Source organism: Urocitellus parryii, chromosome 5 (genome assembly GCF_045843805.1).
Source record: "Urocitellus parryii isolate mUroPar1 chromosome 5, mUroPar1.hap1, whole genome shotgun sequence".
Taxonomy (NCBI): Eukaryota; Metazoa; Chordata; class Mammalia; order Rodentia; family Sciuridae; genus Urocitellus; species Urocitellus parryii.
Window position 1 is genome coordinate 172,193,696 of NC_135535.1, and position 17,358 is coordinate 172,211,053.

The 17,358-nt window shown below is 44.3% G+C and overlaps 1 protein-coding gene across 1 annotated transcript in view; it reads right to left on the reverse strand.

The window, feature by feature from the left end:
* Positions 1-9,407: 9,407 nt before the first annotated feature.
* The window catches only part of Grid1 (glutamate ionotropic receptor delta type subunit 1), a 707,905-nt gene continuing 699,954 nt past the window's right edge, over positions 9,408-17,358 (reverse strand). Inside the window, exon 16 of the mRNA XM_026397042.2 lies at positions 9,408-9,836. Within this exon, the coding sequence (XP_026252827.1) occupies positions 9,408-9,836 (429 nt within the window). The remainder of the gene's footprint in view (positions 9,837-17,358) is intronic.

Below are 17,358 nucleotides of genomic sequence, written 5' to 3' on the forward strand. Positions count from 1 at the left end.
CCAGGAGGCAGAGAGTCAGAGGGAGGGAGGAAGGGATTGGAGGCAACATACACCCTCCCAGGGCATGCCTGTAATGATCTATTTCCTGAGACTAACTCATACTTCCGACAGTGTCCACTGCTTCTCAATCATGCCATCAAAATATTACGCTGTCAATGGATTAACTCATTTTTGAGATCAGAGCTCTCACTATCCAATTGCTTTTAGGAGACCAACCTCCGAACATTGCTGCACTGGGAACCAAGCCTTAATACATGAGCCTTTGGGGACCCTTCATATCCAAACCAGAACAAATGTCACACACTCCACTCTGCCTGCCCTTACCCTCAAGCTTGCAGTCTTTGGTGACTGAGGCATCCAAGGAGGTGACCTATTACCTGGCTGTCTTGTGTCCATATTTTCTGAACACACAGGGAAGTCCAAGGTGAAGAGAGCACAGACTCTATTCAGGCAGATGAACTATTTGGACAACCTTAAGCAAACCACTTTATTACCCTAAATCTCATTTTCTGCATTTGTCAAAAAGAGATTTCTGAATGTTCCAGAGGAAGAATGAGCTAATTCTCCCAGAAGATGTTAGGCATACAGTCTATGTAAATTGCCTTTCTTTCCCTATGGACTCTGCTATATTAAATTACTTCAATTTCTCCCCACACATGTAGCATACCTGTTCTCCAACCTTCTCCACCTTGCTCCTGGGAGGCTGGTCATTATGAACTGCCTCAGTGGGCTCCCTTGTCCTCTGCTCTTGGGCTTTGGCAGGAGACTAATGACTAAGGGGAGGAGACTGATGCAGTCAGAGTATGTGATCCCCCAGCTCTCTGCTCATGGGTCACTGTTGGATTGCTCATCCCTGGAGCCAGACTCAGCTCTGGCCGTGAAGCCGTCTCACAGTTAGGAGACATGCTCCCTCCTCCAGCTCTGTCAGGTCTTCAGGTGGTAGAGGGCACTACTGTTTTTAGCTGTAGACTTCTCTGTTCTCCCTCTGATTTTTCTTTCCCTGTATACATCTTTACAAATAGTCTCTCTCTTCAAATCCCTCTGTGTTAATGTGCTCTCTTTCTTAACATTCAGGATCCTTACTAATATAGGAGTCCAAAGGTAACAAGCACCATCTGCATGAGATAACTTAGTTGGCCCAGGTGACAAGTTGCTGACTGAACAAGATCCAACCACTGTGGGCTTTAGGCCTCAAGAAGAGGTGGAAGTAAAACAGACAAACAGAGTAAATGTCAAGTCATCCCAGCACACATACTTCTTACACTCCTGATGTATGCATCTATTTTTTCCATAAAACACAAGGATGTTGGGTCCCACCTCGGAAGCAGGTGACTTCCTGTCACCTCAGAAAGTCCCTGAAATTTGGTTGTTTTACAGAGTATCGGATCATGAACATTACCCCTCAAACTATTCCAGAGGATTCATCAGTGCTTCCAGCCACTTTGGAAATGCTGTCTCCCCTGAGCCTACTTCTCATCTGCATTCCCTCAGGAGTGTGCCTGGAATTGAGAAGGCATTGACTGAATGGCTCACAATCAAATCATTGCTCTCCAGCTCAGCCAGGCTACTTTCCATTTGCTTTCTGGGAACAATCAGAATGATGATCTGAGTGGGTCTCAGTTAACAGACTTGAGGGCTCCCAGCACTGTCAGTTCCCAGTAGGACAAGGATGGGGCATAAAGCAAGCAGGCCAGTTCTGGGGATGGGAAGGGAAATGCTGTTTTTCTCTGTCCCAGAATGCAACTCAACCTTCTACCCTAGCTGGAAGGAAGTATGTGTGTGAATGCCACAGATAAGATGGCTGGCTAAGATCAAAGGCTGAGTAGCTCACCCCTAGAGACCGGGTGCTATAGGTGTGCAAATCACCACAAGAAAGGCCATTTAGGAGAGTATACTTGTAAAGCATCAAATCTGCATTATTGCTGATCCTTACAAAGAGCTCAGAACTCAGGATCTGTTCTGCAACTGAGGGACAGAGCAGAGGCTCATTGATGATATTGATAAAATCAAAGCTACCCATGCAGTGAGTGACATGAACCAGACTTCAGGCTACATCTGTCTGGCCCCAGTCTGACCTACTGAATGAGCTTCTTTAGGGGTTCTCTTGGCTCTACCCCAATTCAGAACAAAAGAGTCATTTGGTTTCCATGAAGCAAAGCCAAGCTCAGCTTTTCTTGTCAGAAGTCAGCTCTAGCCTTTGGGATCTGTGTAGTTTCAGAAAAATGTTCATCTGTCGGAAGAGTTTATAAGCTAGAAAAAGTCCATTCTAGCAACTTTGGCTCACAGGTAGTCTTGTGAATTCATCCCGATCACTTCAAATCAAAGATCATAAAGCTGTAAAGTCCAGAGAAAATGAAAACCAGAGCTCACTTATTGATATGCAGCATTTGTCTCTATCTAAGGAACAATTATCCCATTTTCCTGCACCCCTTGCAGATGGGGCCAGGCCTAGGAAAACAGAGAAAGTGCCCCCATGTCCCAGACTCTGTGCTGACACTTGCATATGTGAAGTACTACATCAGCAACTCAGGCTGCCTGAATAGCACATCCCTTTTCCTTTACTATGATCTGTGTGTTTGTGTCCCCTCAAAATTCATATGTTGGAATCCTAACCCCCTAAGATGATGACATTAGGAGATGCAGCCTTAGTGAGGTGCATGTTTCCCTTAAGAAGGAACGCAGATAGCTTCCAAGCTCTTGAGGACACAATGAGAGGTCGCCATACAGGAGCTGGGAAGTGAGTGCTCACTAGCCACTGAGTCAGTGCCTTGACCTTGGATTCCAGAACTGTGAGAAATACAATTCTGCTGTTTATAAGCCACCCTGTCTATGCGTTTTGTTATAGATGTTGATCTGAGACACCATGTAAGCAAATCATTGAACTTCTCTCATTTTCCTAATTGACCACTGCCTACAATAATAGTAGGATCTAATGAAATGATACATGATGCATAGTAAATTCTCAATAATGTCCAGCTGTTGCTATGATTACCCTGAAATTCTCACAAAAAAAACCCATTATGGTCATTAATATATGAACGAAGCAGTGAGACACAAAAATGTGAAAAAGAATGTGCCTGAGATGTTACTGCCAATTATTGCCAGAATTAGAATTCTGGTTCAGATCTTGCTACTTTCAATATATCCCCCTTTGCCTTGTCTTGACCATCTCTCTTTGTAGCAGGATCAAGGCATCAGCATCACCCAATCACCTTGCATCTTGTAGTTCCTGGTGTGCCTTGCCAGTGGCCTTGTCTGCCCCTGAGTCGAAGCCCCAGGGGTCCCATCTGCCATGCATTTCTCATATTCCTTTCCCTCTTAAGATCACTGCTTTGTTTTCCATCCACCTCAGATGATACCAAAATGGGATTACACCCAAATACCAATGCAAGGGAGTGAAATGCAGAGGCTTGCTTAACTCCCAACTCTTAAGGACAATGGCTTAGACCTTTCATAAGAGAATCTTAAGAATACATTGAAGGATATGAACCCACTCCTGGGGGTGGAAACACACTCTCCAATTTGGCATACAACTGTAGAAGGTTCTTGGCACCTCTGGGGTCTATCTGGAGATTTTATGGGAAGAAATTTCTACTCTGAACAAAAATTTCAAAACTCTTTGGAGAATTAGCAATCCCTAGATCTTCCCTTGGTCTTATAGAGAGTTTATCTTCTGAAGGAGAGAATAGTCCTTGGGGACCCAAGGAGAAGAGATACACTTGGAGAAATTGCCTGGCTGAAGTAGGTTCAGGGGAGCAGATGTCACTCAACTCTGTGGCTAAAACAACCCTTTTATCCCACACTAGCCACAGCCACCCCAAGAGCACAAGCAGATACTCACCCACATACTCTCAAGCCACCAGAAAGAAGATACACTGAGGAACCTGTTGGTGCTGGTGACACTGTGCCTTGGGACAGAGAAGACCATCAGGGACCAGTAATGAGGCACAGCACAGTGGGCATGCTTCCTACTAAGAAAGAGCCAGTTGCAACTGCAGCATGAATTATGGAGTCAAAAAGGCAAGGAGGTGTGAATGACAGCACTCTCTTGCTTACTTTGGGACCATGCTTTTTTTTTTGACATTTGATTTCCCTATCTATAACTTTTGAACAATAATTTCTAGCTTTCATGGCTGAACTGAGAATAAGAGGGTGTTTATAGGTAGAGGCTACAATACAGTCCGTAGAACACAATACCTGATCAATAAATAGTCTCTGATAAGGATGCAATTGTGGATCTTCCTATTTGGAAATAATTAGGATGCCTTGGTGGATAGTTGGGACTTCTTTGCATATTTCATGGATTCTGGTAGAAAATCAGGACTTCAGAGCAAGGAATCAATGGCAGGAGGGCTGGCTGTGCACACCAGGATGCCTGGCAGAAGAGAGGCCACTTTGCGGGAAGTGCGCCTCTTTTCCTGTGGCTGATTGCACAGCACTGCTTGGTTGATTGTTGCATTGAAACTGTGCACTGAGCAGAGAAGCCCTCAAAGAGCCTCTTTCCTCCCCTGGACCCTGTTTTCCAGCTCTGATGAACAGAACTCCACCTCTTGCAGCACTCAAGTACGTTTCTATGTGCTAAAAGCACTACATGTGTGTGCTTGATAGGGTGAATATGTCTGCATAGTCCTGGGTTTTTGTGCATAAGCGTGCCCAGAGGTATGTAAGTGTCTGTGTATACTTTTTTCAAGTACCAATAAGTCTAAATTTATTGATGAATATTTTGTTTTTCTTTGAGCTTGGAGACCTGGTTGCTCCTGGCAACTGTATGCTAGAATCTGCCAGCAGCTGAGCTCTCCTTGAATCACATTTGGTAGCTCACTCTAAGTGATCACGGACTATTTGGTGACCCTTCTTCCAAATCCTGGTCCTTGCTATTGGAAATTTGGGTGGCTGGAGTTTTTCTTCCTACTCCCTTTGGAATTCAGCACTCAATGTCAATCAAGTTCTGAGATGAAAGAATGAAAACTGTGAGGGTTAGGGGTGATAAGTTTATAGACAGCTATCCCTTCCTTTTTTGTAAGCAGTGACTATTAATTCATCTGTTTTATCTGGAATGTATGCATTTCTCTCACAAATAAATTCTCTGACTAAAATACCACTAAGGAAAAAAAAATAAGGCAGTGATTAAAATTATTGGCAAAGGAAAGAGGTATTTATCTAGAGTTTCTTGGTATGAGGGGTGAGGATAAGAATCAAACATAATTTCATTTATTAAAAATACTAATGGCATGAAATAAAAGAATGTCTTAGATGTAAAAGAATTGCTACATTAGGAACAGGTATATGCTCCCTCTTTTATTGTGACAATAACAAAGAAAGGTCGGTTGAAAATTTTTGAGCTTTTATCTAATCTTGTGTTGTCAAAGCTAAGAGCACAATACAAGGCTTTAAGACGTAGATGCTAATTCATGAACTTGTACTTACAGGAATGAAAATTTACTGAAGGCAAAGTCAGAGATGCATGATTAACCAGCTCCTTAGCCTTAGAAGTAGAAAATTGCAAGGAGACCTAAGTTATCCATTAAATATTGTCCATCCCTATTGTTAAATATTTAAAATATTTAAATAGCTCTGAATGGCATCTCAAATATAATTATTAAATATACTATTTTAAAATATTTCATAATATTTCCATTATGTATTATTAAATGCTTTTAAAATGAAACAGCATAGGCCATAGGAATAGAATATTTCACCACATCATCATGGCCTCTAGACCTCTTGGTCTTTCCCTTATGTGTCCTTGCTCCTCTTTCAGAGTTTGAAAAGGCAAAGATTAGGTATGGAATTAGTTCTGCCTTGGCATGATTTGTAGGATTTACAAGTTAGGAACAAGGCTGCTTTTTCTTAGGAAAACACAGCCCTTTTTGGAGTTCCTATAGCTGTTCCTATTCAGCCTCATCTGTCTGTACAGAAAGTCTGGGAAGGTCTATCTCTTGCCTCCCATCTCCAAAAGATTAGAGAAGCCCATCAATGCTACAGAAGTAGAAGAATAAGAGCCGGGAATTCTCCTTTCCGTTCCCAGAAGTTGACATCTGCATCATGAAAACCAGACTGTCCAGATCAGCATGATTTCACCTTGAGGCTGAGAAGAGGGCTGTTTCCCCCAAGAAAGTCCAGACACGATTGGACATTTGGGATGCCATAGGTGGGAAGAGGGAGCATCGTATCTGCCAGTGGAAGGAGACCCAGAGCTACGGAGATGACTGAGTGTAGGACGTATCCAAGGGAGAAATGTACCCACAGCCACTATAAAGGCCAAATGTCAAGAAGTAAAACCAGAGAGGTCCTCCAAGAATGACAGTTCCCGTGATCTAAGCACAGGGTAGCCAGGTATCTGGGTTCAGAGTGAGTGTAGAAGAGAGACAAAGTCAGCTGACATATAGAAATAGGTTCAGCATGATATATATATATATATATATATATATATATATATATATATATATATTGTCCCAATTCTTTCTAAGAGTCTTCTAAGAGCCTAACATTTTAAAAGAAACTGTTAAGTTTCAAAACTTATCAAACTGTTGATATCAGTGGACCCTGAATATACAATTGGTGAGGAGGATATACCCACTGCCCCCAGGCATATCTGAGTTGCACCTGGAAAGATGTGTTTTTCTAACACTGTGCATTTCAATGAGCCAGAATTCAGGACATGCCCACGGCACACCTGGAAACAAGCAGACGGCATTTCTTCATCCCAGAGAATAAGAGCGTAGGGAGCAGACAAGTTTTATTATTAAACAACTTTAATCCAAATGCTGATTATTATTATTTGCAGTGTCTGAAGGCACAAAATATACCTAAAATGTATGGAATCGTCTAAACAGAGTTATAAATCCAAAGAGCAAAGCATGAAAAAAAAGATACATTCTGAGCTGACACCAAAATCTGAGTTGGGAAGATTCAGGTTTTGTTGTTGTTTGTTTGTTGTTGTTTTTCCCCTAGAGAACTTGCTTGAATGTCAATCATTTCCCCTCATGCCAAGGGTAAGAAATTTAAAAAAAAAACATAAACATGATAAAGAATTATACCGTGAGGTGTAAGGGAATTTTAGAAGCAGTGTTCTTTTCCCTCAAAGATGCTGGTTTTCTCTCTCTCTCTCTCTCTCTCTTTCTCTCTCTCTCTCTCTCTCTCTCTCTCACACACACACACACACACACACACACACACACACACACACATGCTCCATCTCTCTCCCTCCCTGACACCCATTCTAAGCAAAGCTGTCCAAGAAAACACCTATATCCATGATACACCTCAGAAGATTTGTCATCTCAGGGGGTGGAGGTTGGGGGACAGACTTGGGTGTGAGATAAGGCAGTGAGATTTCAGTTTAATTTTAAAAATAGAGAGAGTATATATATATATGAAAAATTGACCATCCAGTGAGGTCCCCCAAAGTGCTGATGGCAAGAATACAAGCCTGCTGTTCCTTGGGGTGGTGGTAGCCAACCTAGGCTCTGCCGTGCATGCCTGGCTCCAAGCTCCACGCACTGATTGGAGAGCTGTCAATGGATCACCTCAGTACCGCTAGTATCAGGCCATTCTCAGCACCCAAAGATAAATAACGTAATTAGAAACACTCTGTTCCTTGAGGTGCTTTTAGCTGGCGGTGTGATGCGGCCATTTCTACTGCTCAATCATGTCACTCAGGACTTTAGGAAAGAAATCAATCAGGAGCTAGTTATCACCCTCATCAATACATCTCTCCAGTAACCCCTACAGGAATATGGAGAAACAAGCAGTGGAACTTTGTATGTCCTCGGGACTCAGGCTTTTGGCTTCCGATTCCTGCTGGGGTAGGAGCCCCACCCTCTTCTGTGCCTGAGTGGACTCTTTTCCCTGTCCTGACAGGTTAGGAGATCAGAACCACCTTTGTCTTGAGCAGGGGAGGGACTGAAGAGATAGCTCCGACTCCCCTCATCATCTACTCCTGGTGGTTCCCCCCCCCCTCTGAGTCTGCATTTTAGTTGCTCTAGAAAGGGCAATGGAGGGAGGTGAGGCCTTGGGGTTGTTCTGGTCTTAGGAAACAGGGTTTTCCAGCACCTTCACCAGCTCAGGGATAGATCTGGGGATCTCAGAGAATAGAAGATGATCTCAGCCTGAAGGGCTTTTGCCCTTCACTTCATCACTTACTGAGGCTTTCTGATCTGAGAAGGTGGCAAAACCAGGAGAGAGGACTCGTGTGGTATCTGGCCCTGTTTGGCCAACTTCCTGATGTGCCTTTACTTTTGGGGGGCTTAAAGCAAGTTCCCTAGATGATCGGAGTTATTTGTCTTCATATTATATAGTTATGCTTTTCTCCTATGGGTCACTGCCTCTTCTCTAATTCCCAGCTTCCGCATCACCTGGGGGCACCTCCCCTAGCTCCTTCTTGCAGGATCCTTTTCCCTGAGACCCACAATGTTCAACTCCCCGTTTCTGTGACCACGCTTGCCTCCCTCACCTGGGGCCATGATCCAACCCCAAGAGAATAGCCTCACCTCTCGTCCTACCACCTGACATGGTCTATGTCACCAAACATACATACTTCACATCTCCTTATCCCCAGGTGCCTTCCACCAGGCCAGTCCCACCTTGGCCTAGCCTCTCTGAGGTGGTGATGGGACCTACCCTCCTTCCCCCATAGTCTTTCACTGGCTGATTCTTCTAATAGGAAGAGAAAGTTAAAAAAAAAAATACCAACAGAATGATATTAGAACAAATTGGCATCAGAGACTGTTAACTCAATATGGGCAGCTTCTCTGGGGCCCACAGGGCAGCTGCACACTACACACTGTGACTCACGATGTGGTCACCATCTTGAGCTGGATTGGCCATGACACCTCCTAAGTGCCAGGCTCACAGAACAGTGGATAACCCTATAGCACAGTGACCCAATGCGCCAGGTCAATGCTGGTTCCAGACTCACTATCTACCCAAGGGAACTAAGGGAGGAAAGAGGGCCCAGGAGCAGAGGAACGAAGTGGGGAGCTGTGGGGCACAGGAGCAAGCAGCATTCGGGGCTCCTCGTCTTCCTTCTCCCCAGCAGGAAGGGGCCCCTTATCTGATTGCCCTTCCTGCCCTCAGAAAGGCCCAGGAACAGGGGGCTCCTTTGGCACTTCAGAATGATCACAAGTAATTTGCCTTTTTATTCATATAGAACAAAATTTACAAAGTCATTCATACAGTTTTTGTGTTTTTGTTTTTTTTTTACTGACTTCGAAAATTGGGAATATTCAAAATACACTTTTACCCCACTCCATTCTGTCATTATTTACACATATGTACAAGAAAAATGAAAGAGTCTCTGTGTGTGTTGTGTGTGTGTATTTGTGTGTGGTTTGTGTTGTTGTTTTCTTGTATTAAAAAGCTCTGCTGGTCGGGTGGGTGGGCGGGCAGGAGGGCAGGCGGCGCGGTCAGATGGAGGTGCCGTGGGAGGTGTCCAGAGCCTCTGGAAGGACGCCTCCAGGCACAGGCTGGAAGGACATGGGGATGGGGGTCTTCACTGGGCTCTGTCGGAACAGCCCCCCATTGGGCGACCTGTGTTTGCACTGAATGGAGGGCATGGTGGCAGAGCTGCTCAGCGGCAGCGGCAGGTTGCTGCTGGGCCCTGACGAGAGTGTCCGGCTGGTGCCGTGGCTGCTTTGCTCTGGCAGAAAGGTGCTGACAGAGAGCTGGGTGTTCTGGTATTCCCGTGTTGGCTCCAAGGCCTGGCTGGGAGCCAGGCCCCCCATCTCCAGGGCTGAGAGCTCAATCGATGCAGGGGAAATCTGCTTGTGAGCAATGTCTTCATCCATGAGGCTGTTCATGCGTCGATGCACCTGCTCGAGGTTCACCTCTTTGTCCTGGAGAGAAAGCACAGGAAGGTCAGAGGAAGGCTTAAGAGTGAGCCAAGGCTGGCTTGCTGCAAACTCTGGATACCCGGAGACACTAGGTCTGTTCGGCCTGCTGACAGTGAGTATCCCCCCATTGCTCCCACCTCCCTTCATCTGGATGGGGAATCCTATAGAGGAGGACACTCGTGCTTATGTAGCAAACCCCTGCCAGCAGATCTTGGTGACATTGTTCCTCTCCTCTGCACTTAACACTGCCACACCCAGAGGTGACCCTTGTGATGACATGCTTTGAAGAACTGACAGGGGAAGGCTATAAATGGAGTCCCAAGGGAATGGGCCTCGAGAGACTTCTAATATGGCCCATGTGCTCACCATTTAGAGCTCACAACACTCAAAGCCATGAAATGATCACCTTTGCCTTGCTCCAAAGGAGGCTCAGGTTCAGGTGGCCTCACCAGAGTCCCAAGCCCCATGAGTGTTCGGGGCAGCCTAGAAGCCCCGAGTGGGAATAGAATCCTGCCTCACCCGGTGACCTCTGTTCTCCATGTGCAGCATGTCCAGGAAGGCAAGGACCCCTCCTGGACATGTCCCTATCTAGGCTAATAGTGCGTGGGTTTCTGGATGAGGTAAGGGGGGGGGGCAATGAGAACAAGGACTTCCCTCAGGTCAGCCAACTCTCCTGGTTCCATGAGGACTTGAGGCTGCCCAGAAGGGGACCTCACACATGACATTATCTCACCATGTGGGTGGCATCACAGAAGACTGCTTGGTTATTTATTTGTTCAAGAAGGAAAATTTGAAAACCCAACATCATTCTTTCAAAAAAACTTGGTGATTTGTCTACGATTTTAGTCAAGGTGGTCGTACTGCTTGAAAGCTCAAGGGAGATGTCTTCTACTTTATTGGTTTCCCCTCTGTGAAGAGGGATGATGACCAGGTGCCCAGAAGAGCCACACCAGTTTCTAGATGCTGTTAGAAGCTATAGTACTGTTTGTTGGCTGCAGGATACCTGGGTGTCAGGCAAGATGATGACTGATGCTAAGGTCAAACTCCAAAAGAAATACCATGTCGAAGTTCATTTCCAAGGTGTAACCCACCAGGGGCTCTCATGCTGACATCAAATATTGGAGAGAGAAACCCAAACCCTGTCCACCTTGTAGGGGGTGGTAGAAATACCAAGATATTTAGGATGCTTTCAGAAGGAAAAAGAAGGATCCATGCAGAATAAGGGTTGTTCCAGTGACTGCTTTGAGCTCCCACAGGGATGAGGGGAGAGGAATTCCCCTAGAAGGAGGCCTCTCTGAATGACTGACATGAGTCTCTCCTGCATATGTGTGCGCCAACTATAGGATTAAACACCAGGAAGACTTAACTCAACATTTCTCAGGATGGTAAAGAACTGAAGTGCCCTGTTATTTACCCCTTACCCCAACACTCCCTGGAATGGAGAAAGGGGGAATCACAGCTCTCTCTACCCTTGTGAGGTTCATAGCTGGCACATAATGCTTGGCTTCTGGTGAGATACCTACTGTCATTCTCAAAACCTCTTCCAGAGCAAGAAAACAGACAACATTCATAAGGTAATAGAGAACTCATTTCAGCCCAGGGGAAATTGGATAATAAGAACACTAGTTGGAGATGGAAGGAAGGCAATGGAATTTAGCTTGGTGTCATAAATGGAAGTGACAGCCCCCAACCTCAGGAAGCCCCTAAGGCAGAGCCAAGATTCCAATAATCTAAAGTCCCACATAAGCAGAGCTCAGTTTATTGGTGGTAAGAAACCACCTCGGAGTTGAGAATACCTCTGGGTGGCAAAGTCATAGGTGAATTTGAGGGAAGTGTTTGGAGGGCATAAGGCCTCTCTACTTTGCCTAGCTAAACATCATTTATGAAATGTTTTCAATGTTCCTTTCAAAAGTTTATACTACAAATGTTTCTTAACTTATGAGGTTAAACCCTGATAATCATGGTAAGTTGAAAATATCATAAATTGAAATGCACTTAATATGCTAACCATAGCAAACATCACAGCTTAGCAAAGTGGCACACTTAGAGAACTTATTGCTTTGCCTCATGATCGTATGGCTGACAGGGAGCTGTGGCTCACCACTGCTGCCTAGCATTACCAGAGGGTATGGTCCCACATAGTGCTAGCCCAGGAGAAGTTCCAAATTTGAAATTCAAAGAACGTTTTCTACTGAATGCAAATTCCTTTTGCACTACCATAAAGTTGAAAAAAACATGAACCATGGTAAATTGGGAACCATCCATAAATAAAAAAGACAAATTCAAGTTCTTAATTACCTTACACCATGATTGAGCTAGCTCTGTGCAACCTTCTCCCCTTGTGTATGCTTCATCTATTTTTTTCCATGTAGAACTGTTGTTAATAATAGTACCTTATAACTGTTACCTGGAGCATTAGTGTCTTGGAGCTACTTAGCATCAATTATTTCTTTCTATAGAAGTCTATTGTTATGGTTTAGATATGAAATGTCCCCCAAACCTCATGTGTGAGATAATGCAAGGATTTTCAGAGGTGAAGTGATTAGATTATGAGAGCTATGACCTAATCAGTGGAGTAATCCATTTATGGATTTATTGGTGGTAACCATAGGTAGGTAGGGTGATGCAGGATCACTGGGGGCATGCCTTTAGAGTATGTATTTTGTCTAGTAAGTGGAACGCACACTTGCGTGTATTTTCTTTCTTTCTCTCTCTCCCTCCCTCCTCCTTTGTTGCCATGTCCTGAGCTGCTTTCCTCCTTCACACCCTTCCACATAGATGTTCTGCCTCACCTCAGGCCCTGAGCAATGGAGTTGGCCATCTATGGCCTGAGATCTCTGAAACCATGAGTGCAAAAATAAACTTTTCCTCCTCTAAAATTGTTCTTGTCAGGTCTTTTGGTTGCAGCAACAAGAACAAAAAAATGACTAAAAATTCATAATTGTTTTTTTTTTTTTGTTTTACCATCTTCACTGGGTAGCAAATTGGCAGGTGACTTGTTTGTCTACCCAAGAAACAGGACTATGACCCAAACAAGGACAAAAAGACTGAATCTGAATCCTGAATGAAGACTTTAGATGTGGAAAATGGTTGGTGCTTCATCCAGCTTTCTCCTCTGGCCTTTGGACAAACTCTGGCTCTGCCCATCATGCAGCGTATAACTCCACTCTTGTTATGGCCGCTTCAAGTTCCTGTGAAGCTTCTAATATAGGATATAGCTCCTTTATCTGCATTAGTCAAAACCAGTGTCAACACCATTTTGGTAGATGTTTATATCAAAAGACTTTTCATCTTGGAATGTACAAAGGACACGAGACCAGTAGCAGACAGCCTGGAAGCTAGACACATTGAGAGAATTTCAAATATTTTCAGGTTTAAGGAAACAACTATCCCGTCTCTGCAATCAGCGAAGCTTGGAGAAGGCTAGACTGAGCTGAGTTCCCTCACCATAGAGTCTTTCACTCCGTGGAAGAAAAGCTGACCACCAGGTGCTCCAGGGGAATCTTTGGAAGGGTTGGTAAGTTGCATGTTCTTTCCTTTTCCTCCATTCAACTTTGTCTTCCACCCTTTAAGGTCCTCTTTGGGAAAGTTTAAAAGTAGACTAATACGCAGCAGGGAATAAGTATCTTTTGTTCCAACTGTGTTCACTCTGAGTGCTGGCAGTTGGAAGAGGAAAGCTGGCCCTTTATCTGGGCCAGAACAGGTGTTTGGGAGATGCTTCCTATTTTGCCAGGTTTTAGGAGAGAGGAAGGACAGCTTGCTGTCCAAGAAGGCCACAGGGAGGCAGAGAGTTAGAAGTAAGAGGCAAAGAGAAAGGAACCCTCTCTACCTAATGCCAGAAAAAAATAAACATGAAGAGCTTTGAGTAAAAAGATCAACCAAAACTCTGAAGAAAGATGTGAGCAAGGGAGGTATCTGAGAAGGATACCTTCACCCCTGACATCCAAGGGACAGAAGGTGGAAAGGGTGGTGGATTGCAAAAGAGGCAGGGCACAGACACCAATCTAGCAGCCTAAATGCAGCTGTGAGCAGTTATTATCAGGTACTTTTAAAGCACTTGGAATAAAGACCGACCCAGGGAGTTGTATAAAGATGGCCAATGACCTTCAAGTCAGTATTTCTGAAGCGAAGAGCTTAAATAAATAGTTTCTTACACCCATACATTTTTTTTTCTTGTCTCAAATTAAGGACGGATGAATCATTGGCAAGGATTGCAAAGCCATGCAGTAGGAATCAACTCCCAATTGTGGTTACTCATTAGCCTTTTAACCTCTCCACGTCAGGACACACAGAGAATGTCCACACCAATTGAACAAATTTCCCAGGGAGAGCTTCCCATGCCAAATGGCTGTCAAGAATCCAACCTCTCCCCACCAGTGGGACCTCATTCTATTCAAATTCCATTATTCAGGTAGCGCCAACACCACTTCGTTCACTGGGAGAAGAGGGTACCATTAGGAGCCTCCGATATTGGCTGTTTAACTAGACAAGAAAATGAACAGAACTAAGGCACATGCCTCCCTGACCTCCCTAGAAAACAAATGCAGCCTGTCTCTAAGTCTCACAGTGTGTCCTCTAAGCTGTCTGCTTCTCTCGCTGTCTATAGGGGCCAGAGCTGAGGAGCAGACCTCATTTGGAGGTCCTGTAAGCTTTGTCTTCTTGCATCACCTGGGGCCACAGATATAGCACACACAAAGTCATGTCTGGTTGCACCTTCTGCGTTTCTGGCCAAGGGAAGAGGAGAGAGCAGTAATCAGCTTATTCAAGGCAAGAGGCAGCAGTGATTTGAATAATTATCCATATTTTAGACAAAATGGTGCATTCTATAATGTTATGCAAATTCAAATAATGGGCTTTTTTTATGTGAACTACATCAGTTTACATCCTCATTATCCCAAGGTTTCGGTGTTCAGCCAGGTAATGACAGCTGTGGAAAGAGACCTGGAAACTTATCACTGCCTTCATTAATCTACTGTAGGTAACTGACCTAGTCAAACATCCCTGAATATGACATAAAATTCATTGACTGCATTTACCCATGAATAGGCTACATTCCAGCTCTGCATTTCTCACTCCATATTAAACATGACGGCAGATGCACCAACAGAGGTTATTGGGGAACTTCTCTCAGACATTGTCTTGCAGAGAGATAAAGTTCTGTAATTAAGCCGATATTCACCAACGTGGAAATAATCCAGTGTATTGGAAAACGGTAATTAACTAAACTATCATCTATGTAACAGCCTCTTACACTTGGGACTCATTAGAACTGACTTTGTTTGGAGTCCAGCAGCTCCTACTTTAAGTTGGGCAGGAACAAAATTAGGGATGAGGGACTTCCCACCTGACTGGGATGGTTGTTGGCAATGTGCTCCTGTTACCACTGAGACCAACCAGGTGGTAAATGAGACCCAAAGGCTTGGAGAAATGCCACCAGTGTGGTCTTCTAAAGTGTTGCTCCAAAGACTTAGGCTGGGCTGGGGGTCTGAGAGGCATGACTGGATGGAAGCAAATAGACTAAATCTAAGTCAATGAAGTGATCTCAGGAGAGGATGGGCAGTTTTTTAAAGCATCATGACAATCACTCCACATCATAGGTGGGAGCAGCAGGAACGCAGAGGAGTAAACCAAGGCTAGGAATGAAGTGACTTCAGGCAACAGAGTCCTGCGACCAGTGGAGTGTCAGAATCAGAGCTCATGTCCACTTGGCTCCAAAACCTGGACTCTTTTTCACTGTGCCAAGTTGCATATTCCCATGCTCACCTTGATGGAAGGTTTTCATCCTTGGCAGGATATCACAAGCACATGTGTAGATTTTAGAAATTACAGTTGTTTGGATCTCCTTAATATGACCCTCTGGAAAATGGAGCCCAAGCATCAGTATTTCTAAAAAGCTCCAAAATTAATCACCTCTGATGTGCAGCCAGAATTGAAAGCCATTGATTCAGCTGCAATGATTACACAACAATTTAACATGAATAACATTTTCTTTATAGGAGCCCAGACTGGTTCATTCATTCAATAAATACTTTTGAGCTCCTACTATCAGATGAGCTAATGTTCTCGGTAGAGCATTTATCTTTAATTTCAGGCACAAGGAAGTTGCTCAATACTTCAATTATATTCATCACCCCCTAACAAGAGCTTCCATGTTACAGAGAGTAGGCAAAGTGATGGGAATGGAAAGGTGAGGAGGTGCTAGGGGAATCACACCCAACAAGGGAGGTGACCTGTGGCCACAGGCAGGGAGGTTTTGCCCAGTTTTGAGATATACAGTGGTATATAATAAATGTTCAGTGCCTTCTTACTGGAGGTTCCTGACCTAAGAGATGAAACAAACATGCTAACTATCCTTATTTTCATGCCAAGCTTTCTGATCTTGGCAGGTTAGCTGTAGTGGCAGGTTCAGTTTTCAGCAGAAAAGAGAAACTGAGAGCCCTGACTCTTTGGTGAACCAGTAGGTACATGTAGGCAGATACACCATTCGCTTCTTAGCTCTGCTCTCACTATTTCTAAGTCCCACTTCCCCAGAAATAAGAAGGCCTTCCTTGAAAGTTGTTGAAGAATGTTAGGATAACATGCAATTTTTCCAATACAGGAAGACATCCTAAGGTGTGTCTTTCCTCCACCACATCCCTCACTGTCCATCTTCAGGGCCTTTGAAAGGAAGAGTACTTTGGCCACCATTAACCAAGCATGTTCTTAGACCATGTGCATCTTTAACTCACTTCACACATTATCTCTGGTTGTAATCCTTCAGTGTAACACTGTTGTGTTAGCATAAATCAAGAGAGAATAGTTTAAGAGGAGAAAATCTCTACAAGGAGTAGAAGAAGGCATGAAAGGAGTAGAGATAAACAAGTCGAATGGAAGATCCCCAGGATCCAGTCTTCCAAGAAAAGAAGTATCAAGGGGGCATGTAGACAGATGCTGGCTCACAGGACCAGAATAGAGGGTCTGACTGTGACATAGCACCGTCCTATCCTGCCACCCTGGCTTCTATCAGCTCCTGTCTGCACAGAAGCATGGGACAGAGGAGGGTAGACAAAGCAGGAAGCAACAAGAATTCCAAGCTCCCGGCCCAGTGATGGATGATTCATCTCTCACTCTTCATGTCATTTCCCATTTGTGCAGTTCTCATCTTTATTTCATGAATATTTTATTCTCAGAGCAATGACTACACATCCCCCATAAATCTAGTGGGTAGCTCTTTACTGCATCCTCAGAGCTTGGTGCACTCACCTGCATTGGGTAACTACATAATTGTCTGATTCCTTCGAAAAAATATGATCTCAGATGCACATGAATATTAAGGGGTTGAACGCACATTACTACTCTTCCCCAAGTAGGTGTCTAAACTGAAGACATCCCAGAGAAAGCCATTAAACACAGCTTGGGCTCCACCCACAGACAGGGGTCTGGCTCTAAGAAATATGGCCAATGCCCCAAAATGAAACATTCTAAGGGTAACGAGACACTCTCACCTAATTGCAAATGCTGCTCCATAAAACGTGGGCATCCAGTA